Source organism: Anomaloglossus baeobatrachus, chromosome 2 (genome assembly GCF_048569485.1).
Source record: "Anomaloglossus baeobatrachus isolate aAnoBae1 chromosome 2, aAnoBae1.hap1, whole genome shotgun sequence".
NCBI lineage: Eukaryota > Metazoa > Chordata > Amphibia > Anura > Aromobatidae > Anomaloglossus > Anomaloglossus baeobatrachus.
The window spans coordinates 525,950,305-525,976,049 of record NC_134354.1 but is presented as its reverse complement, the minus strand read 5'-3'; the positions used below and the strand labels follow the sequence as shown (position 1 = coordinate 525,976,049).

General features: G+C 47.6%; 1 protein-coding gene across 1 annotated transcript in view; it reads left to right on the top strand.

The window, feature by feature from the left end:
• Positions 1–25,745, top strand: part of NF1 (neurofibromin 1) — a 442,125-nt gene that overhangs the window by 166,198 nt on the left and 250,182 nt on the right. The window contains exons 20-23 of the mRNA XM_075333827.1: positions 8,360–8,558; positions 8,979–9,190; positions 11,515–11,676; positions 24,470–24,573. Of these exons, the coding sequence (XP_075189942.1) occupies positions 8,360–8,558; positions 8,979–9,190; positions 11,515–11,676; positions 24,470–24,573 (677 nt within the window). The remainder of the gene's footprint in view (positions 1–8,359; positions 8,559–8,978; positions 9,191–11,514; positions 11,677–24,469; positions 24,574–25,745) is intronic.

The following is a 25,745-nucleotide window of genomic DNA, read 5'->3' as shown; positions in this document are numbered from 1 at the left end:
CTTTCGGTTTCACTGCCCTCGCATGTCATTCATGCAGAGGGACAGCGCGGCTCCACGCAGCGGCCGTTCTGCACAGGGGAGGGACACTCCTCACTGAGTACATGTCTCCTCCCCTGTAAGTCTCTATGGCCCTCCAGATCCCGCTCCCAGAGTAAGTCCCGCCCCCTCTCTTCGCTCCGGCGGCCATTTTCTCAGCGTTTTCCCTGCGATCAGCACTGGTCTGCAGCATCCCTGCTGAGGTGCTTGGGGGTCCGGGCTTCGGGATCTGGAGGGCACACAACACCGCTCCAGCGGTCTGGTAAGCCACAACCTCTGGTTGTGGACCTCTGTATATACTCTCTGGGGGTCATTCTGGCAGAGCCCCCACTCCAGCAGCATGTCTCACACGAGGAGCAAGGCTCCAAAGCTGTATTCAGTATGCACTGCATGTAAGCTCCTACTGCCTGAACCGAGAACCTATCCACATTGTGATGCCTGCTCTAACCTGACGATGCCTCAGCCTGGAATCGCACCCCCAGTGGTCTCTCAGGCTGCTCCGGCTCCTGTGGCTGAACCCCCGGCTTGGGTAGAATCCTTATCTAGGTCTATCTCCCAGTCTTTTGCCGACTCCATGGGACAGCTGTCCAGGACTTTGCTGAACATGCATCAGCCCCCTTCACAGGGTGCCTCTGCTGCTAGGGCTCTCTCAGGACCGGAGCTCACAGAGGATTCATCATCTGGTCCCAGACCCCGTCCTCCTAAGAGGAGACGCAGGGCTCCCTCTCCTTCCTCGTCCCGCGGCTCTGTTTCAGAAGCTGACTCGCAGGACGAGGAGGATGCCTTTACAGGGGGCTCGGAGGCTAACTCCATGTGCCCCATTGATCTGTCCGAAAGTGACTCAGATGTTAGTGATTTGATTGCGTCCATTAATTCTGTACTGGATCTCAATCCGCCAGTATCAGAGGAACAACCCTCTCTGGCAGAAAAGCACCAGTTTACCTCGCTGAGAGGACAAAGAGTGTGTTCTTTAACCACTCCAGTTTTCAGGCCGCTGTGACCAAGCCTAGGGCCTGTCCTGACAAACGCTTCCCAAAGCGTGGTTCTGATGACCATTTTCCCTTTCCACCTGAGGTGGTCAAGGAGTGGGCTCATTCACCAAAGGTAGACCCCCTGGTGTCTAGACTCTCAGCCCGGACCGTTGTATCAGTGGCTGATGGCACCTCTCTTAAGGATACCACTGACCGCCAGGTTGACCTTCTGGCCAAATCTGTATATGAGGCGGCAGGGGCCTCGTTCTCCCCGACTTTTGCAGCAGTGTGGGCTCTCAAAGCCATCTCTGCTTCTCTAGAGGAGATGCATTCCCTCGCCAGGGAATCTATGCCCGAAATGGTTACCTTAACTTCCCAAGCTTCAGCTTTTTCATCCTATGCCATGTCAAATCATAGAAAGCGATGTGGGAAAAGCAAATGTTTTAAATACTTTTTTCTCAACTGTGTTCACACAGGAAAAGCATATGCCAGGGGAAATGCAGAGTGATCATGTAAATGCCCCATTAAGTATGACCTGCCTAACCCAGGAAGAAGTGCAGAACCGACTTAGTAACATTAAAATTGACAAATCACCAGGCCCTGATGGCATTCACCCTCGGGTATTAAGGGAGTTAAGTAATGTGATAGACAGGCCTCTATTCCTTTTATTTAAAGACTCTATAGAAACTGGGTCTGTTCCACTGGATTGGCGGCTAGCAAATGTGGTACCAATATTCAAAAAAGGGTGCAAAAGGGAACCTGGAAACTATAGGCCGGTAAGCTTAACATCTGTTGTGGGTAAAATGTTTGAAGGGTTTTTAAGGGATACTATTATGGAATGTCTCAATGTTAATAACTGTTTAACTCCATATCAACATGGATTTATGAAGGATCGCTCCTGTCAAACTAACCTGATCAGCTTCTATGAGGATGTAAGCTCTCACATGGACCGAGGAGAATCATTGGATGTCATTTATCTCGACTTCGGTAAAGCATTTGACACTGTCCCACATAAAAGACTGCTAAGTAAAATGAGAAAGCTTGGGCTCGGGGAAAATGTGTGTAGATGGGTAGGTAGCTGGCTTAGTGGTAGAAAACAAAGAGTGGTTATTAATGGTGCATACTCAGATTGGGCCAGGGTTACTAGTGGGGTGCCACAGGGGTCTGTATTGGGCCCCCTACTATTTAATATATTTATTAATGATCTGGTGGATGGTTTACAGAGTAAAATATCAGTATTTGCAGATGATACAAAACTATGTAAGGTAGTTAACACAAAGGAGGACAGTTTGCAACTACAGATGGATTTGAGTAAATTGGAGAATTGGGCTGAAAAATGGCAAATGAGGTTTAACACAGATAAGTGTAAGGTTATGCACATGGGAAGGAGAAACAGATGCTACGATTACTTACTAAATGGGAAACCGCTGGGGAAATCAGACATGGAAAAAGACTTAGGCATCTTAGTGAATAAGAATCTAAATTGGAGTGCCTAGTGTCAGGCAGTAGCCACCAAAGCAAATAGGGTGATGGGATGCATTAGAAGAGGTCTGGGGGCACGAGATGAAAACATCATTCTCCCTCTGTACAAATCACTAGTCAGACCACACTTGGAGTATTGTGTGCAATTTTGGGCGCCGGTGCTGAAGAAAGACATTACTGAACTTGAAAGGGTTCAGAGGCGGGCTACTAAAATAATAAATGGAATGGGTGCATTACAATACACGGAAAGGTTATCAAAATTTGGTCTATTTACTCTAGAAAAGAGAAGACTTAGGGGAGACCTAATAAATATGTACAATTATATTAGAGGGCCATATAGAGATCTCTCCCATGATCTGTTTGTACCAAGGACTATGACAAGAACAAGGGGGCATTCTTTTCGATTGGAGGAAAGAAAATTCCTACATCAGCATAGAAGAGGGTTCTTCACGGTAAGAGCAGTGAGGCTCTGGAACTCTCTTCCTGAGGAAGTGGTGATGGCCAACTCACTGAATGAATTTAAGAGAGGAATGGATGCATTTCTTGTTAGCAAAAGTATAGAAGGTTATAAATAGCATAATCTTACAGGTAGATAGAAGAGCGACCTAGATTATTAGAGGAATGGGGGGGGCTGCAATACCAAGACAGGTTATTAAACTTGGGGTTAGTTAGTTAGGAAAAACAAAGGCTTAGGGGGATCTAATCACAATGTATAAATATATGAGGGGACAGTACAGAGACCTTTCCAAAGATCTCTTTACACCTAGGCCTGCGACTGGAACAGGGGGCATCCGCTAAGTCTTGAGGAAAGAATGTTTAATCATAATCACAGATGAGGATTCTTTACTGTACGAGCAGTGAGACTATGGAGCTCTCTGCCGTATGATGTTGTAATGAGGGATTCACTAGTAAAATTTAAGCAGAGCCTGAACGCATTTCTTGAAAAATATAATATTACCAGTTATGTATATTAGATTTTATGACAGGGTGTTGATCCAGGGAACTAGTCTGATTGCCGTATGTGGAGTCAGGAAGGAATTTTTTTCCCCATTGGAGCTTATTTGACACATTGGTTTTTTTTTGCCTTCCTCTGGATCAACATGTTAGGCTACAGGTTGAACTAGATAGACTTAGAGTCTCCCTTCAACCTTAAAAACTATGAAACTATGAAACTATGCCATGCTGGAGGCTTCTCACCGCACTGCGGTGGCTTCGGCTAATTCCCTCGCTATCCGCAGGATCTTGTGGCTTCGAGAGTGGAAGGCAGATGCTTCTTCAAAGAAGTACCTTGCTGGACTCCCTTTTGCTGGGTCCCGGCTGTTCGGTGAACAGTTGGATGAAATTATTAAGGAAGCTACTGGCGGGAAGAGTACTTCCATGCCACAAACCAAAACCAGGAAACCTGTCCAGGGTAGGAATCAGTCGAGGTTTCGTTCCTTTCGTTCCTCCAACTGGTCGTCCTCTAAGCCCTCGGCCTCGTCCACTAACTCAGCCAAGGACCAAAAATCCAACTGGCGCCCAAAAGCGTGTCCACAGAAGACCGCAGGAGTTGCTGCCACTAAGGCAGCCTCCTCTTGACTATCTGTCCGCGCCAGCAACGTCCTTAGTCGGTGGCAGGCTCTGCCACTTTGGCGACGCGTGGTTTCAACACGTCTCCGATCAGTGGGTGCGGGATATCATCTCCCACGGCTACAGGATAGAATTCTCTTCCAGCCCGCCAGACAGATTTTTTCTGTCAACTCCCCCCTGCTCCAAGGCCGCCGTCTTCTCTCAGGCCGTGGCATCCTTGCAGGCCAACGGAGTAATTGTACCGGTTCCCGCCCGGGAACGGTTCAGAGGTTTCTACTCAAATCTCTTCCTAGTCCCCAAAAAGGACGGTTCCTTCCGGCCCATCCTGGATCTCAAGCTTCTCAACAAGCATGTTCAGGTGCGGCATTTTCGCATGGAGTCTCTGCGGTCAGTCATTGCCTCAATGACCCAAGGGGATTTCCTGGCATCCATCGACATCAGAGATGTCTATCTGCATGTGCCAATTGCAGTTTCACACCAGCGTTGGCTACGTTTTGCAATCGGAGAGGAACATTTCCAATTCGTGGCTCTTCCCTTCGGGTTAGCCACGGCCCCTCGTGTATTCACCAAGGTCATGGCAGCAGTGGTTGCGGTTCTGCACCTCCAGGGGTTGGCAGTGATTCCTTACCTGGACGACCTTCTAGTCAAGGCTTCATCCAGCGCAGACTGTCAGCGGAGTGTCTCGCTCACTCTCGCCACTCTAGCCCAATTCGGGTGGCTTGTCAATCTGCCCAAATCCACTCTGACTCCGACCCAGAGTCTCACGTACCTAGGGATGCAGTTCGAGACTCTGCCGGCACTTGTGAAGTTGCCCTTAATCAAACAGCAGTCCCTCCACCTGGCGGTGCGCTCTCTGCTGAGGCCCCGCCGTTATTCCACCAGGCACCTCATGCAGGTGCTGGGTCAGATGGTGGCGTCAATGGAAGCGGTTCCCTTTGCCCAGTTCCATCTGCGTCCCCTGCAGCTGGACATTCTCCGCTGTTGGGACAAGCGGACCTCTTCTTTGCACAGGCTGGTGGCTCTGTCGCCACAGACCAGGAGCTCTCTTCAGTGGTGGCTTCGGCCCCTCTCACTGTCCCAGGGACGCTCCTTTCTGGCCCCGTCCTGGGTGATTCTCACCACGGATGCCAGTCTATCCGGATGGGGAGCAGTGTTTCTCCACCACCGAGCACAGGGCACTTGGACTCCGTCCGAATCAGCCCTCTCGATCAATGTGCTGGAAATCAGAGCCGTGCTTCTGGCTCTCCTAGCTTTTCACCACCTATTGGCGGGCAAGCACATCCGAGTCCAGTCAGACAACGCAACAGCGGTTGCCTACATCAATCACCAAGGCGGGACACGCAGCCGCCTGGCAATGTTGGAGGTACAACGCATCCTTCAATGGGCGGAGCACTCCAAGTCCACCATATCCGCAGTCCACATCCCAGGCGTGGAAAACTGGGAGGCAGATTATCTCAGCCGTCAAACCGTGGACAGTGGCGAGTGGTCCCTGCATCCGGCAGTGTTTCAGTCAATCTGTCGCAAGTGGGGCACTCCGGACGTGGACCTAATGGCATCCCGTCACAACAACAAGGTTCCGGTTTACGTGGCTCGCTCCCACGATCCTCAGGCATTCGCCGCGGACGCTCTGGTTCAAGACTGGTCCCAGTTTCGTCTGTCCTACGTGTTTCCCCCTCTAGCTCTCTTGCCCAGAGTTCTGCGCAAGATAAGAATGGAGGGCCGTCGAGTCATCCTCATTGCTCCGGACTGGCCCAGGCGAGCTTGGTACCCAGACCTGCTCCATCTGTCCGTAGAGGTGCCGTGGCATCTTCCGGACCGTCCAGACCTTCTCTCACAAGGTCCGTTTTTCCGCCAGAATTCTGCGGCTCTCAGATTGACGGCGTGGCTCTTGAGTCCTGGATCTTGACGGCTTCTGGTATCCCCCCTGAGGTCATCTCCACTATGACTCGGGCCCGTAAGTCTTCCTCTGCCAAGATCTATCACAGGACTTGGAAAATGTTCCTGTCCTGGTGTCGCTCTTCCGGCCATCCTCCTTGGCCTTTTTCCTTGCCGACCCTTCTGTCCTTTCTACAGTCCGGTCTGCAGCTGGGACTGTCCCTCAACTCTCTCAAGGGACAAGTCTCGGCTCTGTCAGTGCTGTTCCAGCGGCGTATCGCCCGGCTGGCTCAGGTCCGCACCTTCTTACAGGGCGCGTCTCGCATCATTCCGCCTTACCGGCGGCCCTTGGATCCCTGGGACCTCAATTTGGTTCTCACGGTTTTGCAGAAACCCCCCTTTGAGCCTCTTAGGGAGGTTTCTTTGTTTCGTCTTTCACAGAAAGTGGTCTTTCTAGTGGCCATAACTTCCCTCAGGAGAGTCTCTGATTTGGCTGCGCTCTCTTCGGAGTCACCTTTTTTGGTTTTTCATCAAGACAAGGTGGTTCTCCGTCCGACTCCGGACTTTCTTCCTAAGGTGGTCTCTCCTTTCCACCTTAACCAGGACATTACCCTACCTTCCTTTTGTCCTTCTCCTGTTCATCGCTTTGAAAAAGCGTTGCATACTCTGGATCTGGTGCGTGCTCTCCGGATCTATGTGTCTCGCACCGCTGCTCTTAGGCGGTGCACCTCTCTTTTTGTGCTAACCACAGGTCGGCGTAAGGGCCTCTCTGCTTCTAAGCTGACCTTACCCCGTTGGATTAGGTCGACCATTTCGGATGCCTACCAGTGTTCTCAGGTGCCTCCCCCGCCGGGGATCAAGGCACACTCGACCAGAGCTGTCGGTGCCTCTTGGGCTTTCAGGCACCAGGCTACGGCTCAGCAAGTCTGTCAGGCTGCCACTTGGACTAGCCTGCATACCTTTTCAAAGCACTACCAAGTGCATGCTCATGCTTCGGCAGATGCGAGCTTGGGCAGACGCATCCTTCAGGCGCCTGTCGCCCATTTGTGAAGTTAGGCTCCGCCTACTTCTTAGTTTTTCTGTTTATTCCCACCCATGGACTGCTTTGAGACGTCCCATTGTCTGGGTCTCCCATAGGAACGATAAAGAAAAAGAGAATTTTGTTTACTTACCGTAAATTCTTTTTCTTATAGCTCCGTATTGGGAGACCCAGCACCCTCCCTGTTGCCTGTTGGCAATTTCTTGTTCCGCGTGTTATCACCGGCTGTTGTCATGGACAGAGTCTCCGGTTGTTCCGGTTCTTGCTCTGTTTTTACTTGTGAGTGGCTATTCTCCTTCAGCTTTTGCACTAAACTGGCTAGATCTGGTTCTTCAGGGGGTGTATAAGCTCAGAGGGAGGAGCTACACTTTTGAGTGTAGTACTTTGTGTGTCCTCCGGAGGCAGAAGCTATACACCCATTGTCTGGGTCTCCCAATACAGAACTATAAGAAAAAGAATTTACGGTAAGTAAACAAAATTCTCTTTTTTTCACCCACATACATGAGAGAAAACCAAATTTTGAATGTGCCAATAAGTTAGGTCTTAATGTTAGTGTCGTTGACAGCTGTTCTTCTGACCTCCACATACAAATGGTCACTCATCGGATCGTACTTCATTTCACACCTCTGGAGGGGACTTATGCCCCTTTGAGATCAAAAGAATTAGGCATATTGAAATTCAACTTTTCTGAGCCTTTGTTCCACTGTTACCTGCCTTCGTAGTCAGTACTGCCAAGGTTAGCTGGTTTGGCCACATTTTATGGTGTTGGGCCCTTGAAATATCTCTAATAAAGGGGAAATATCAATTTTTATAGAGCAATAAATATATTTAGCTGTTGACTGGAGATGAGCAAACCTAAACTGTAAAGTTCTGGGTTCGTACCAAACACGCACTTTTAAAAAACCCTCAGTGTTGGAGTTTGGGTGCTGTACGTATGCTAACCACTCGATCACTCATTGCGGTGCTCGGATACGCTTGCAGTCTGACTGTGATGGGGGGGGTAAAAACAGTCATTAACTGCCAATGGGGTTTGGGCTCCAGTATCGAGTTCAGGTCAAGTCTTAAAGTAAAGCTCACATTAACCTGGCAAACCCAAACTTCCAAGGGTACGCTCATCTGTACTGTTGACCCATGAGGACCATCTCATACATTGCCTATTTTTTTTTATAGCCAGCATTTTCTTCTTTTGCCCATACTGGAGAACTGCCCAATAACCAACTGGTCTGGATGGCTGTACACATGCAAATATTATATGGTTACTCATAAACTGAAATGGTTTCTTTTTTGTTGTATATTAAAGGTGAGGCCACAAAGACGTTTTTGACAATTGCTCTTGCCAGCAGAAGTAGAGGCTTGTCTTCCGTTTTATACCTAATGTACTTAATAGCTTTCATCTTTTGTTAGGTATTTCACCCTGTTCATGAATTTACTAAATGACTGTAGCGAAGTAGAAGATGACGGGACCCAGACTGGGGGAAGGAAGCGAGGAATGTCACGGCGATTGGCTTCTTTAAGACACTGTACGGTGTTGGCTATGTCAAATCTGTTAAATGCAAATGTGGACAGCGGCCTTATGCACTCGATAGGTGAGTTCCCAATGGGCTGTATGGTCTAAAAATATCTTATTGCTTTTTATAGAAACTCTTCTGCTTTTAGAAAGGTGCTTCTAGTTTTTGTGATTGCAGTAGATGAAATGTGATATTCTTCTGCACTTCTGTCTTTATCATATGCATTCATTAGCTTTGTGCTGATGTAGCAGTATATGGCTGGATCCGATTCAGCACTTTTGGACTTTATCAGCACTGGACAGCTATTATCCTGGGAAATGTTCAAATAGATAAATGGTCATTTGCATTTTTCCTGCTCAGCATTGCCTAACCTATCCATATCGTCCTGCTAATTATCTCCAAGCTTTCCTGTGGCCCAAAGTTCATGTTTAAAGGGTCATTTTCTGTACGTAGATTCATGTGGAGCTTATTTTCTCATGGCAACCTTTGTATTTCTAGGACTTGGCTATCATAAGGATTTACAGACAAGAGCCACTTTTATGGAAGTCCTTACAAAAATCCTTCAACAGGGGACCGAATTTGACACGTTGGCTGAAACTGTTTTGGCTGATCGCTTTGAAAGACTGGTGGAATTGGTCACCATGATGGGTGACCAAGGGGAATTGCCTATTGCAATGGCTCTAGCCAATGTCGTTCCCTGCTCACAGTGGGTCAGTTAGTCTTTGAATTAAATTTTTATTGCTCTATTTTTCTGTGCTTTAATAAAAAAATCATTTCAGGGGTCCGATTCATCAAAGAACATAAGAATCTGACATAAAAGCTCTAAATAAAAACCTAAACTATTGACGCAATTCGCAGTTGCTCCAAAATCTTACCACTTTTCACTCCACTTTCTCCCAGTTCTGCTAAAATGGTAGTGCGGTGGCGAAGTGCCCGCCACCACTTGTCAGATTCATCAATCTCACTCGAGTTCCTGACTGGTGTAAAGGCCCAGTCACACACAACGACTTGCCAGTGATCCCGAAAACTATGCGACCTGATAGGGATCGCTGGTTAGTCGCTGGGAGGTCGCTGGTGAGATGTCACACTGTCAGATCTTACCAGCGATGCAGGAACAATACAGGTCGCAGTAGCGACCTGTATAACGATCTCAGCAGTCACTGTGACCCTGTCACACAGTGTCAAACACAGCGATGTGTCCTGCCCAGCAGGACATCACCTTTGAAGAAAATGGCCTGGACCATTCGGCAACGACTAGAGATCTCACAGCAGGGGCCTGATCGCTGGTAGGTGTCACACATAACGAGATCGCTAACGGGATCGCTACTGCGTCACAGAAACCGTGACTCAGCAGCGATCTCGCTAGCGATCTCGTTATGTGTGACGGTACCTAAAGAGTTGTGGCATAGCAAAGGCACACGCCACTCATCAGATGCTACAGATTCATAAAGAGGTATGCACCTTTTCATGAATCAGGAGCGTCTGACTCCACTTTGCTGCCTCGTCCAAGACTGGTGAAGAAATCACGAGTCTTGATGTTAAAGGGCAACTGCTATGCCACTTAAACATTGTATATGTAAGGCTGAATATCAGTAGATGATCTCCCGGAATCTATGGTTGAAACGAGGCTTTACTAAGTGTGCTCTGGGGATGTTCATTATAGTTAAGGCTGTATTGACCCCAGTTTTTGAACAGTCCTATACAGAATGAATGGAGTGTAAAGCCAGCTTTACACGTTGCAATTTCGCATACGATATCTTATGCGATTTGCAACGCCCCCATCGTATGTGCGGCACGTTCAATTTGTTGAACGTGCCGCGCAAACGATTAACCCCCGTCTCACGTACTTACCCGTCCATACGACCTCGATGTGTGCGGCGAACGTCCACTTCCTGGAGTGGGAGGGACGTTCGGTGTCACATCGACGTCACGCGGCAGCCGGCTAATAGATGCGGAGGGCCGGAGCTGAGCGGGACGTAAACATCCCACCCACCTCCTTCCTTCCGCATAGCCGGCAGGAGCCGCAGGACGCAGGTAAGATCTGTTCATCTTTCCCGCAGTGTCACAAACTGCGATGTGTGCTACCCTGGGTACGATGAACAATCTGACGCTCAATCCATGAGGAATGTACGACGTGCGTGCGATGAACGTTTTAACGTTCAATCGCAATTGCACGTAGCTGTTACACACTGCAATGTACCTTACAATGCCGGATGTGCGTCACTTACGACGTGATCCCGCCGACACATTGTAAGATACATTGCAGCGTGTAAAGCTGGCAAAAGTGAGCCTGCTGTGTATTAGCATTAAAACTGGGTCCTGCAGAGCCCTGTGCTTGACATTCCTGAGGATCTTAGTGGCTGGACCATCAGTAAGTTATTCCCTATCCTATTGAATGGTGAATAACTTTCAATCTTAAGCAATTTCTCATCAGAGACGACCTCTTTTAGAATGTGACAGCAGTATGTAAGTATGGGCATGAAAAGCTGCATAACAGGAGACTGCTGTCGCCAGGCAAATATTTTTACTGCAGATCATTTGGTAGTTGTTCACCTGTATAGCTGTCCATTTAATACAAGAATGACTTGACTTGGCCAAAAAAGGGGGCCACTTTTGTAGAAATACTTTGACGCCCTATGGTGGGTCCCCAAGCACCATGGGGACCCCACATCTTCTATAATGTCCATCAGCCCTATTATGCGTTGGACAAGAAGACTTATATAGACACTTGCTTCCGAACTGTCTGTGTGCTAGTTATACTTTGCAGTTGATGACGTGCTTTATCTACTTTTTGGTTACTCATTACTGTGGTTTTTAGGAAAATGCTTTTACAGCCATCTCCTGATGAGCTTTATTATCTGCAGTGAAATATACTGAAAAATTCCAGTTTCTGTAACTAAAGTATGGATGTTCTCATTTAATAAATATCTCAAATGTATATAAAAGGATTCAATTTCACTGCCTGTTTTTGTTTATTTTTTTTGTTTGTTTTTTTTTAATCTCGAACTTATAGTTTTTCCTTTGCTCCATGCAGGATGAGCTTGCACGTGTCCTTGTGACGCTCTTTGATTCCAGACATCTCCTGTATCAGCTTCTCTGGAACATGTTCTCTAAGGAAGTCGAGCTAGCAGACTCCATGCAGACACTCTTCAGAGGAAACAGCTTGGCTAGTAAAATCATGACCTTTTGTTTTAAGGTTTGTATGTATCCTATTCATCAGATATTAGCCTTAGTTTTAAGGACATTTTTATTGAACAGCACAGTGGCCGCATTTTGTTTGTAAAGGGAGTCTAAAACCACAAAATGACTGCTCAAGACAAGCGCGGGTGCTCAAAGCAACCTTAGCATGGCTGAGAATTTCAGTGCTCCTACTGAACTTCTTGTTTTCCATTTATCTCTGTCGACTACTAGATTGATTGGATTTACAGGAGAAAAAGAAGGATGGAAAAAAATGGAAAACAAGTAGGTGGGAAGGTGCACTGGACTTGTTGCTCCTGGGGTGCACTGAGCACCTGTATTTATTTTAAAGAGTTATTTTCTGCTGACAGATTTCCTACATTTGCTTCTATATGATCCATTAGAAAAAAAGTCCTTCTCTCTCCTCTTCTATGTGTAAACGTGTAAGTTTTGTATGTGTTTAATCTACTATGCTATTTAACATTTTAAAAAAAGTCATATACAAATAAATATATACGTGTGTGTGTATAAATATATTCACACTACCGTTCAAATGTTTGGGGTCACTTAGATGGTTTCCTTATTTTTGAAACAAACCCACGTTTTGTTTTTTGTTTTTTTTCAATGAAGGTAACATTAAATTAAACAGAAATACACTCTATACATTGTTAATGTGGGAAATGACTATTTCTTTGTCGCTCCATTGGGAGACCCAGACAATTGGGTGTATAGCTTCTGCCTCCGGAGGCCACACAAAGTATTACACTTAAAAGTGTAAACCCCTCCCCTCTGCCTATACACCCCCCCGTGCATCACGGGCTCCTCAGTTTTTATGCTTTGTGTTGAAGGAGGCACACATGCACGCAAGCTCCACAATTTAGTCAGCAGCAGCTGCTGACTATATCGGATGGAAGAAAAGAGGGCCCATAACAGGGCCCTTCTCACCCCACTCTGGTCGGCGGTGCTGTTAAGGTTGAGGTACCCATTGCGGGTACAAAGGCTGGAGCCACATGCTGTTTTCCTTCCCCATCCCTTAGGGGCTCTGGGTGAAGTGGGATCCTAACTGGTCACCAGGCACTGGGACCGTGCTCCCTCCGCAGCCCCTGGGGGAATCTGCTGGACAGGAGACCGGGTATCGTCAGGGACAGGCCCTGCTCCTCTGAGGTACTCTGTGTCCCCTTGGGGACGGCGCATAGAGCGCCTGTCTAATGGACGCTGCAGCAGCTGCTGGTTGTGTTTGTGCGCCGGGACTACCGCGCTGACCGCGCTTGTTTGCCGGCCGCGCTTATAACTTTAGTCCCCGGCTTTTGCGGCCTAGTACCGCATATTCCCGCCCCCGGGCCTGCCAGTCAGGGGTAAGGGCGGGACGCTGCACTGGACGTCAGCGCTGAGGGCTGGAGCATACTTTGTATCCTCCTCCCTCCTCACTGAGCACCGTGGGGCACCAGATTCCCGCACTTTCTAAGGCACGCCCACGGCTCCCTCCTCCTCTCAGAACGCTGGCAGCCATTCCTATCAGCACTTCTGACGCTGGAGAACTTCAGAGACGAGCTCCACAGCTCTGGGAGGCCCAGGCAGGGAATCTGGTGGTTACACAAACGCTGAGGGCGGTCGGTAAGCCGCACCTGTTACTAGGTGCTTGCCCCCCTGGGTGCCGAAGTGTATATTTATATGCTTATATTGTATACATTTACTCTGTACGGCCGCACTATTGCTTTGGCTATATACCCTCTCTGATTGCTCTAAGAGGAGACAACAGCATGTCGTCCGCAAAAAGCAAGGGTGCCAAGGCACAGGCTTACTTTGCAACCTGTACCTCATGTGCGGCTATGCTACCTGCAGGTTCCACCTACCCTCATTGTGTGCAATGCTCGGCCCCTGTGACACTCACTCAGCCGGAGCCTCTGCCACTGGTGGGACCCTCGGCCCAGGTGGAACCACCTGCTGCCACTGTCCAGGTGACAGGGACAGAGTTTGCAGTATTCGCTGACAAACTTTTTGAGTCTATGGATAAATGGTCTGCTAAGATACTAGAAGCTTTGCAGTCCAGACCTGTAACACAGGTCCCGGGCACTGTTGAACCTTTTCCCTCAGACCCCCCTCGATCGGCGCAGCAAAGTGCTCCTGGGGCGACTCATAGGTCCCACGGTGAGGACTCTGACACGGACCGCAGTCCCAGACCGGCTAAGCGGGCTCGCCGGGAGCTTCCCTCGACTTCATCACAGTGTTCAGGGTCTCAGCATGAGGACTCTCTGGAGGATGAAGCGGAGGTGGCAGATCAGGGCTCTGATTCTGACGCCGCTCTCAACCTTGATACACCTGAAGGGGACGCCATAGTAAACGACCTTATAGCGTCCATCAATCAGGTGTTGGATCTTTCTCCTCCAACTCCTCAGATTGAGGAATCAGCTTCTCAGCAGGAGAAATTCCATTTTAGGTTTCCCAAACGTACACGGAGTGCGTTCCTTGATCACTCCGACTTCAGAGATACAGTCCAGAAACACCGAGCTTTTCCAGATAAGCGCTTTACTAAGCGCCTTAATGACACACGTTATCCCTTCCCCCCTGACGTAGTCAAGGGTTGGGCTCAGTGTCCCAAGGTGGATCCTCCAATCTCTAGACTGGCGGCTAGATCCATAGTTGCAGTGGCAGACGGTGCATCACTCAAGGATGCCACTGACAGGCAGATAGAGCTCCTGATGAAATCCATCTATGAAGCTATCGGCGCGTCCTTTGCTCCGGCATTCGCAGCCGTATGGGCACTTCAAGCTATCTCAGCTTGCCAGTCTGAGATTAATGCAGTCACACGTGCCTCTACTCCGCAGGTTGTGTCCTTAACCTCTCAGGCGTCGGCGTTTGCGTCCTACGCCATGAATGCTGTCCTGGACTCTGCGAGCCGTACGGCGGTAGCACCCGCCAATTCGGTGGCAGTCCGCAGGGCCATGTGGCTACGTGAATGGAAGGCAGACTCTGCTTCCAAAAAGTTCTTAACCGGTTTGCCATTTTCTGGCGACCGGCTTTTTGGCGAGCAATTGGATGAAATCATTAAACAATCCAAGGGAAAGGACTCGTCCTTACCCCAGTCTAAACCAAACAGACCTCAACAACGGAAGGTACAATCGAGGTTTCGGTCCTTTCGGCCCTCAGCCAAGTCTCAATTCTCCTCGTCCAACAGGCCACAGAAGGGTCAGAGGAACTCTGATTCATGGCGGTCTAAGTCACGTCCTAAAAAGACTGCCGGAGGAACCGCTCCCAAAGCGGCCTCCTCATGACTTTCGGCCTCCCCAAACCGCATCCTCGGTCGGTGGCAGGCTCTCCCGCTTTTGCGACGCCTGGTTGCCACATGTCCAAGACCGATGGGTGAGAGACATTCTGTCTCACGGTTACAGGATAGAGTTCCGCTCTCGTCCTCCGACTCGTTTCTTCAGAACATCTCCGCCCCCCGAGCGAGCCGATGCTCTTCTTCAGGCGGTGAGCACTCTGAAGGCAGAAGGAGTGGTGATCCCTGTTCCCCTTCAGCAATGGGGTCACGGTTTTTACTCCAACTTGTTTGTGGTGCCAAAAAAGGACGGATCTTTCCGTCCCGTTCTGGACCTCAAGCTGCTCAACAAACACGTAAAAACCAGGCGGTTCCGGATGGAATCTCTCCGCTCCGTCATCGCCTCAATGTCCCAAGGAGACTTCCTAGCATCGATCGACATCAGGGATGCTTATCTCCACGTGCCGATTGCACCAGAGCATCAGCGCTTCCTGCGTTTCGCCATCGGGGACGAACACCTTCAGTTCGTGGCGCTGCCTTTCGGCCTGGCGACAGCCCCAAGGGTCTTCACCAAGGTCATGGCAACAGTGGTAGCATTCCTACACTCTTAGGGACACTCGGTGATCCCTTACTTAGACGATCTCCTTGTCAAGGCCCCCTCTCGGGTGGCATGCCAACACAGCCTGAACATTGCTCTGGAGACTCTCCAGAGATTCGGGTGGATCATCAATTTCCCAAAATCAAAATTGACACCGACCCAATCGCTGACATATCTCGGGATGGAGTTTCATACTCTCTCAGCGATAGTGAAACTTCCGCTGGACAAACAGCGTTCACTACGGACAGGGGTGCAATCTCTCCTTCGAGCCCAGTCGCACCCCTTGAGGCGCCTCATGCACTTCCTAGGGAAGATGGTGGCAGCAATGGAGGCAGTTCCATTTGCGCAGTTTCATCTGCGTCCACTTCAATGGGACATTCTCCGCAAATGGGACAGGAAGTCGACGTCCCTCGACAGGAACGTCTCCCTTTCTCGGGCACCCAAGGCCTCCCTTCAGTGGTGGCTTCTTCCCACTTCTTTGTCGAAGGGGAAATCATTCCTACCCCCATCCTGGGCTGTGGTCACGACGGACGCGAGTCTGTCAGGGTGGGGAGCGGTCTTCCTCCACCACAGGGCTCAGGGTACCTGGACTCAGCCAGAGTCCTCCCTTCAGATCAATGTTCTGGAGATAAGGGCAGTGTATCTAGCCCTAAAGGCGTTCCAGCCGTGGCTGGAAGGCAGGCAGATCCGAATTCAGTCGGACAACGCCACGGCGGTGGCATACATCAACCACCAAGGCGGCACACGCAGTCGGCAAGCCTTCCAGGAAGTTCGGCGGATTCTGCTGTGGGTCGAAGCCACAGCCTCCACCATCTCCGCAGTTCACATCCCGGGCGTAGAAAACTGGGAAGCAGACTTTCTCAGTCGCCAGGGCATGGACGCAGGGGAATGGTCTCTTCACCCGGACGTGTTTCAAGAGATCTGTTGCCGCTGGGGGAAGCCGGACGTCGACCTAATGGCGTCCCGGCACAACAACAAGGTCCCGGCATTCATGGCACGGTCTCAAGATCACAGAGCTCTGGCGGCAGACGCATTAGTTCAGGATTGGTCGCAGTTTCGGCTGCCTTATGTATTTCCTCCTCTGGCACTACTGCCCAGAGTATTACGCAAGATCAGGTCCGACTGCCGCCGCGCCATCCTCATCGCCCCAGAGTGGCCGAGGAGGTCGTGGTACCCGGATCTGTGGCATCTCACGGTGGGTCAACCGTGGGCACTACCAGACCGTCCAGACTTACTGTCTCAAGGGCCATTTTTCCATCTGAATTCTGCGGCCCTCAACCTGACTGTGTGGCCATTGAGTCCTGGATCCTAGCGTCTTCAGGGTTATCTCAAGAGGTCATTGCCACTATGAGACAGGCCAGGAAACCAACATCTGCCAAGATCTACCACAGGACGTGGAGGATCTTCTTATCCTGGTGCTCTGATCAGGGTTTTACTCCCTGGCCATTTGCCTTGCCCACTTTTCTGTCCTTCCTTCAATCCGGAATGGAAAAGGGTTTGTCTCTCGGCTCTATTAAGGGACAAGTCTCGGCGCTCTCTGTGTTTTTTCAAAAGCGTCTAGCCAGGCTTCCGCAGGTCCGCACGTTCCTGCAGGGAGTTTGCCACATAGTCCCTCCTTACAAGCGCCCGCTAGAACCCTGGGATCTGAACAGGGTGCTAACGGCTCTTCAGAAACCACCTTTCGAGCCAATGAGAGATATTTCTCTTTCACGCCTTTCGCAGAAGGTGGTCTTCCTAGTGGCAGTCACATCACTTCGGAGAGTGTCTGAGCTAGCTGCACTGTCATGCAAAGCCCCCTTCCTGGTGTTTCACCAGGACAAGGTGGTTCTGCGTCCGGTTCCGGAATTTCTCCCTAAGGTGGTATCCCCTTTTCATCTCAATCAGGATATCTCCTTACCTTCTTTTTGCCCTCATCCAGTTCACCAATGTGAAAAGGATTTGCACTTGTTAGATCTTGTGAGAGCACTTAGACTCTACATTTCTCGTACGGCGCCCCTGCGCCGCTCGGATGCGCTCTTTGTCCTTGTCGCTGGCCAGCGTAAAGGGTCGCAGGCTTCCAAGTCAACCTTGGCTCGGTGGATCAAGGAACCAATTCTTGAAGCCTACCGTTCTTCTGGGCTTCCGGTTCCTTCAGGGCTGAAAGCCCATTCTACCAGAGCCGTGGGTGCGTCCTGGGCATTGCGGCACCAGGCTACGGCTCAGCAGGTGTGTCAGGCGGCTACCTGGTCGAGTCTGCACACTTTCACGAAACACTATCAGGTGCATACCTACGCTTCGGCAGATGCCAGCCTAGGTAGGCGAGTCCTTCAGGCGGCGGTTGCCCACCTGTAGGAAGGGGCCGTTTTTGCGGCTCTATTACCGAGGTATTCTTTACCCACCCAGGGACTGCTTTTGGACGTCCCAATTGTCTGGGTCTCCCAATGGAGCGACAAAGAAGAAGGGAATTTTGTTTACTTACCGTAAATTCCTTTTCTTCTAGCTCCTATTGGGAGACCCAGCACCCGCCCCTGTTCCCTTCGGGCTGTTGTTCTTTGTGTACACATGTTGTTCATGTTGAATTGTTCTGGGTTCATGGTTTTCAGTTCTCCGAACATCCTTCGGATTGAATTTACCTTAGACCAATTTATAAGTTTCCTCCTACCTGCTTTTGCACCAAAACTGAGGAGCCCGTGATGCACGGGGGGGTGTATAGGCAGAGGGGAGGGGTTTACACTTTTAAGTGTAATACTTTGTGTGGCCTCCGGAGGCAGAAGCTATACACCCAATTGTCTGGGTCTCCCAATAGGAGCTAGAAGAAAAGGAATTTACGGTAAGTAAACAAAATTCCCTTCTCTAGCTGCAAACGTCTGGTTTTGAATGCAATATCTACATAGGTGTATAGAGACCCATTTCCAACAACCACCACTCCAGTGTTCTAATGGTACATTGTGTTTACTGTGTCAGGCTATGTTCACACAGGGCTTTTTTATAAGTTTTTGCTGCGTTTTTTAGCTGCAGATTTGCCTTGGTTTTATGCAAATCCATGCTAATAACAAGCTGCTTTTTACAGTCCCAGCAAAGTCTATGAGATTTCTGAAATCTCATATACACACACACACACACACACACACACACACACACACACACACACACACACACACAAACACATCAGGTTTTTTTCCTGACTGTTTTGTCAATACTTGCATTTTTTGTCAGGTTTTTAAAGAATGAGCATGTCAATTCTTTGCTGCAGTTTTTCATTGATGCAACCCATTTTGTAGAAAAAAAAGCAGCAAATCTGCATCAAAAACGCCACTGAAAAACACACCAAAAATGCTCTTGATTCAAAGGAGATTTTCCTGCCACAAGATCAGGTTTTGGTCGGGAAAAAAACTTACCAAAAAAGCCCTTTGTGCACATAGTCTTAGAAGGCTAATGGATGTTTAGAAATCCCTTGAAAACCCTTGTGCAAGTACAGTGCTGGCCAAAAGTATTGGCACCCCTGCAATTCTGTCAGAGAATACTCATTTTCTTCCTGAAAATGATTGCAATCACAAATTCTTTGGTATTATTAACTTCATTTAATTGATCTTCAATGAAAAAAAATAAAAAAAATTGTCAGCCAAATTGGATATAATTCCACACCAAACATAAAAAACGGGGTGGACAAAAGTATTGGCACTGTTTGAAAAATCATGTGATGCTTCTCTAATTTGTGTAATTAACAGCACCTGTAACTTACCTGTGGCAGCTAACAGGTGTTGTCAATAACTAAATCACACTTGCAGCCAGTTGACATGGATTAAAGTTGACTCAACCTCTGTCCTATGTCCTTGTGTGTACCACATTGAGCATGGAGAAAAGAAAGAAGACCAAAGAACTGTCTGAGGACTGGAGAATCCAAATTGTGAGGAAGCATGAGCAATCTCAAGGCTACAAGTCCATCTCCAGAGACTTGAAAGTTCCTGTGTCTACGATGCGCAGTGTCATCAAGAAGTTTAACGCCCATGGCACTGTGGCTAACCTCCCTAGATGTGGAAGGAAAAGAAAATTTGACGAGAGATTTCAACGCAAGATTGTGCGGATGGTGGATAAAGATAAAGATAAACATAGAGTTTACAGGAAAAAAAAAAGAGGTATTCAAAGAAAAGAACACGGTCCCTACAGTCAAACATGGCGGAGGTTCCCTGATGTTTTGGGGTTGCTTTGCTGCCTCTGGCACTGGACTGCTTGACCGTGTACATGCCATTATGAAGTCTGAAGACTACCAACAAATTATGCAGCATAATTTAGGGCCCAGTGTGAGAAAGCTGGGTCTTCCTCAGAGGTCATGGGTCTTCCAGCAGGACAATGACCCAAAACACACTTCAAAAAGCACTAGAAAATGGTTTGAGAGAAAGCACTGGAGATTACTAAAGTGGCCAGCAATGAGTCCAGACCTGAATCCCATAGAAAACCTGTGGAGAGATCTCAAAATGGCAGTTTGGAGAAGGCACCCTTCAAATCTCAGGGACCTGGAGCAGTTTGCCAAAGAATGGTCTAAAACTCCAGCAGAGCATTGTAAGAAACTCATTGATTTTTACCAGAGGCGGTTGTTATCAGTTATTTTGGCGAAAGGTTGTGCAACCAAGTATTAGGCTAAGGGTGCCAATACTTTTGTCTGGCCCATTTTTGGAGTTTTGTGTGAAATGATCAATGATTTGATTTTTCTTTCATTCTCTTTAGTGTTTTTTCATTGCAAGCAAAATAAATGAAGTTAATAATACCAAAGAATTTGTGATTGCAATCATTTTCAGGAAGAAACTGAGTATTCTCTGACAGAATTGCAGGGGTGCCAATACTTTTGGCCAGCACTGTATGTTAGCACAGCTGATTAGAGAAGCTATAAAACTGACCTTCCTTTTGAGCTAGTTGAAAATTTGGAGCATTACATTTGTTGCTTCCATTAAACTCTCAAAATGGCCAGAAAAAGAGAACTGTTATGTGAAACTCGACAGTCTATTTTTATTCTTAGAAATGAAGGATATTCCATGTGAGAAATTGAATAGAAACTGAAGATTTCCTACAAATGTGTGTACCACTCCCTTCAGAGGAGAGCACAAACAGGCTCTAACCAGAGTAGAAAGAGAAGTGGGAGGCCCCGGTGCACAACTGAGCAACAAGACTAGTACGTTAGTCACTAGTTTTGAGAGATCGACGCCTCACAGGTTCTCAACTGGCAGCTTCTTTAAATAGTAGCCACAAAACGCCAGTGTCAACATCTACAGTGAAGAGGCGACTCCGGGATGCTGGCCTTCAGGGCAGAGTGGCAAAGAAAAAGCCATATCTGAGACTGGGTAATAAAAGGAAAAGATTAATATGGTCAAAAAAACAGACATTGCACAGAGGAAGTTTGCAAAGAAGTGTTATGGAAAGACGAATCGAAGTTTCAGGTGTTTGGATCACACAGAAGAACATTTTTGAGACGCAGAACAACTGAAAAGATGCTGGAAGAGTGCCTGATGCCATCTGTCAAGCATGGTGGAGGTAATGTGATGGTCTGGGATTTCTTTGGTGCTGGTAAAGTGGGAGATTTGTACAAGGTAAAAGGGATTTTGAGTAAGAAGGCTATCACTCCATTTTGCAGTGCCATGCCATACCCTGTGGACAGCGCTTGATTGGAGCCAATTTCATCCTACAACAGGACAATGACCCAAAGCACACCTCCAAATTATGCATGAACTATTTAGGGAAGAAGCAGGCAGCTGGTATTCTATCTTTAATGGAGTGGCAAGCCCAGTCACCAGATCTCAACCCTATTGAGCTGTTGTGGAAGCAGCTTGACAGTATGGTACGCAAAAAGTGACCATCAAGCCAATCCAACTTGTGGGAGGGGCTTCTGGAAGCATGGGGTGAAATATCTCCAGATTACCTCCGCAAATTAACTTCTAGGATGCCAAAGGTCTGCAAAGCTGGAATTGCTGCAAAGGAGCATTCTGTGACAAAAGCAAAGGTTGAAGGAGAAAATTACTTCAAGTAAAAAATAATTATTTTTAACCTAGTCAATGTCTGGACTATATTTTCTATTCATTATGCAATTCATTTGATAAATAAAAGTATCAGTTTTCATGGAAAAGACAAAATTGTCTGGGTGATCCCAAACTGTTTTGAAACGTGTGTGTGTGTATATATATAATATATATATATATATATATATATATAATATATATATATATATATATAATATATATATATATAATATATATATAATATATATATATATATATATATATATAATATATATATATCTCAAGCTCAGTATATGTACAGTACAGACGAAAAGTTTGGACACACCTCATTCAAAGAGTTTTCTTTATTTTCATGATTCACATTAGAGGCATCAAAACTGTGAATGATATACTTAAAAAAAAAAAAAAACAGTGTGAAACAACTGAAAATATGTCTTATATTCTAGGTTCTTCAAAGTAGCCACCTTTTGCTTTGATTACTGTTTTGCACACTCTTGGCATTCTCTTGATGAGCTTCAAGAGGTAGTCACCGGAAATGGTTTTCCAACAGTCTTGAAGGAGTTCCCAGAGATGCTTTGCACTTGTTGGCCCTTTTGCCTTCACTCTGCGGTCCAGCTCACCTCCAACCATCTCGATTGGGTTCAGGTCTGGTGACTGTGGAGGCCAGGTCATCTGGCGTAGCACCCCATCTCTCTCCTTCTTAGTCAAATAGCCCTTACACAGCCTGGAGGTGTGTTTGGGGTCATTGTCCTGTTGAAAAATAAATGATGGTCCAACTAAACGCAAACTGGATGGAATAGCATGCCGCTGTAAGATACTGTGGTAGCCATGCTGGTTTAGTATGCCTTCAATTTTGAATAAATCCCCAACAGTGTCACCAGCAAAGCTCCCCCACACAGTCACACCACCTCCTCCATGCTTCACGGTGGGAACCAGGCATGTAGAGTCCATCCGTTCACCTTTTCTACAAAGACACGGTGGTTGGATCTAAAGATCTCAAATTTGGACTCATCAGACCAAAGTACATATTTCCACTGCTCTAATGTCCATTCCTTGTGTTCTTTAGCCCAAACAAGTCTCTTCTGCTTGTTGCCTGTCCTTAGCAGTGGTTTCCTAGCAGCTATTTTTCCATGAAGGCCTGCTGCACAAAGTCTCCTCTTAATAGTTGTTTTAGAGATAAGGTGTATCCAAACTTTTGGTCTGTATAGTATGTGTGCATGTCTGCTAAAGGAATTCGCACTGTCGTATTTACAATCACGAAATTTTGCACAGACGCCTAATTTGACCCAGGGAACGTCATAGACTATGTTTTGACGGGAAAATTTAACCCTGCGCTTTTCAGTTACTCTCCAAAAATCCTGCCTCCATTAAACTGAATGGAGGTGAGAGCTACTGGCTATTAATAGCAACTGTCAGTGGTTGCTATAGGAACAAAATAAACTATTAGTATAAGAAGTTTATGTGTGAGGTAATAAGATGTCGGTGGGGAGACTGATTGAGAGAGACTGAAAGAGACAGACAGACATAGACAGCCCCGGGCAAAGAGACAGCCCCGGGCAAAGAGACAGCCCCGGGCAAAGAGACAGCCCCGGGCAAAGAGACAGCCCCGGGCAAAGAGACAGCCCCGGGCAAAGAGACAGCCCCGGGCAAAGAGACAGCCCCGGGCAAAGAGACAGCCCCGGGCAAAGAGACAGCCCCGGGCAAAGAGACAGCCCGACAGACACATATAGAGACAGACACAGAGATAGAAACAGACTGATACAAATACAGACAGAGACATAGACACAGACAAGAGAGACAGACAGACAGCGACACACAGGCAGAGACTGGGAGAGAGACAGTTACTATCCCGGGTATACTAGCTAAAGCACCTGGGCGTTGCCCGGGATAGTAACGGTCTCGGTCTCTCCGAGTTTGTCTGTCTGTCTTTATCAGTTTCTCTGTATCAGTCTCTCTGTCTGTCTTTCTCTGTCTGTCTGTCTCGTCCCCCGGCTGTCTCGTCCCCCGGCTGTCTCGTCCCCCGGCTGTCTCGTCCCCCGGCTGTCTCGTCCCCCGGCTGTCTCGTCCCCCGGCTGTCTCGTCCCCCGGCTGTCTCGTCCCCCGGCTGTCTCGTCCCCCGGCTGTCTCGTCCCCCGGCTGTCTCGTCCCCCGGCTGTCTCGTCCCCCGGCTGTCTCGTCCCCCGGCTGTCTCGTCCCCCGGCTGTCTCGTCCCCCGGCTGTCTCGTCCCCCGGCTGTCTCGTCCCCCGGCTGTCTCGTCCCCCGGCTGTCTCGTCCCCCGGCTGTCTCGTCCCCCGGCTGTCTCGTCCCCCGGCTGTCTCGTCCCCCGGCTGTCTCGTCCCCCGGCTGTCTCGTCCCCCGGCTGTCTCGTCCCCCGGCTGTCTCGTCCCCCGGCTGTCTGTCTTTCTCTGTCTCCCCACCGACATCTTACTACCTCACACATAAGCTTCTTATACTAACAGTTTATTTTGTTCCTATAGCAACCACTGACAGTTGCTATTAATAGCCTCTAGCTCCCACCTCCATTCAGTTTAATGAAGACATGTTTTTTTAGAGAGTAACTGTAAAGCGCGGGGTTAAATTTTTCTGTCAAAACAGTCTGACGTTCCCTGAGTCACATGGGGCGTCTGTGCAAAATTTCTTGATTGTAAATGCGACGGTGCGGATTCCTTTAGCGGACATAGACACACAGCTTTATATATTAGATCAGGGGTCTCAAACTCGGCTGGGTGTTTGGGCCGCACAGAGGAAAAAAATTATTTGGGGGGGCCGCACTCTTTGCAGGACAAAGTGACATTTTTATTGGTACCATATAAAAAATATTAATAAGCATTAACAGTTAATTAACATTAACAATGTTCTAAATCAAAAGATGCAAGGATCATCATATGCCATAGCCTTATTGTGCCATGGTGATGTTGGCATCACCTCTGTACTTTTTTAATGCATTTCTTCATGTTCTTTCTTTAGGTATATGGTGCCACCTACCTACAGAAACTATTGGAACCCCTGCTGAGAGTAATCATTACATCTTCAGAATGGCAACATGTCAGCTTTGAGGTCGATTCTACAAGGTCTGAAATGTTATGAAAACTGTAAAACAATTGTGGTTGTATAAGTTACTATTTTCGTTCTCATTTAATGATGTTAGTAAGAAGTACTGTAATACATGTGGATTCAGACATTGGTCCATTTTTGGAATAGACAAACTGAATTAGTACAGAAAACTGATCCAGTGGAACATCCAGACAGACATTTGCACTTTAGACTTAGTGTTGCCTCCTTGAATCCCATCTGACTCTTTACTTGCAAAATTAGGTCATAGAAACATGATCTTTATCAGGACAGTTGTCAACTCTGACTCGAATGTTTGCTGTCCTCTAGATTACATTTATGATCTGCTGGGTCTATATCTCTGGTGATTTTGTGCAGATATATGGACGTTGGCATATGTGGCATGTATGAACTTTCTATATTCCTAGTTTTTATGTTAGGGAATTTTGTCCAAGAATCTAATTAGGTCAGACTTTTAGTGACAGAAGATCTTTGGCATTTTTTTAAGTTAGTATTTAAAGGGAACCTGTCAGTCCTTTTTCATATGGAAGTGCTGCTATGACTTTATAGGTACATGTACCCAAATATAAGCTGTTATTTGTAGAGATCTGATGTGTCCATCATGAAAAATCCAGTGTAAATGAAATGCCATGTGTAAATCCGGCTGGAAGTGCACTGGGCTGTCTGCACAGAACTGCTGCTCCAAATGCACTGAACCAAGCGCACGTCCAGCTTGCTTTGCTTGTAGCATCTACGCTCATTTTTGTCCCCAAAAGTGATAGTGTTACAGCATCACTTCTGTTTAGTGTTTGTTTGTTTTTTTTTTTGTAAGGAAGTCTTAATAATGAACATAAATCCAGGAACTTGGTTGTGGTAATAACTAAAATTGTATGGGTTTTACCGGTCAGGAAATGATAAAGTAAATATCTTCCTTAAAGGTGTTACAATTAAGTCATATAGAAACAGTTACCGTATTTTTCGGACTATAAGACGCACCGGACTATAAGACACACCCTGGTTTTAGAGGAGGAAAATAGGAAAATAAAACTTTAAGCAAAAAAATGTGGTCATGACACACTGTTTTGGGGCGAGGATCTGCTGATGACACTGTTATGGGGGTAATGTCCCCAAATTCTCTACTAAGGTACCCCATCCTGGTAATGGTCCTCCTGCCTTGTATATGATCCTGCTA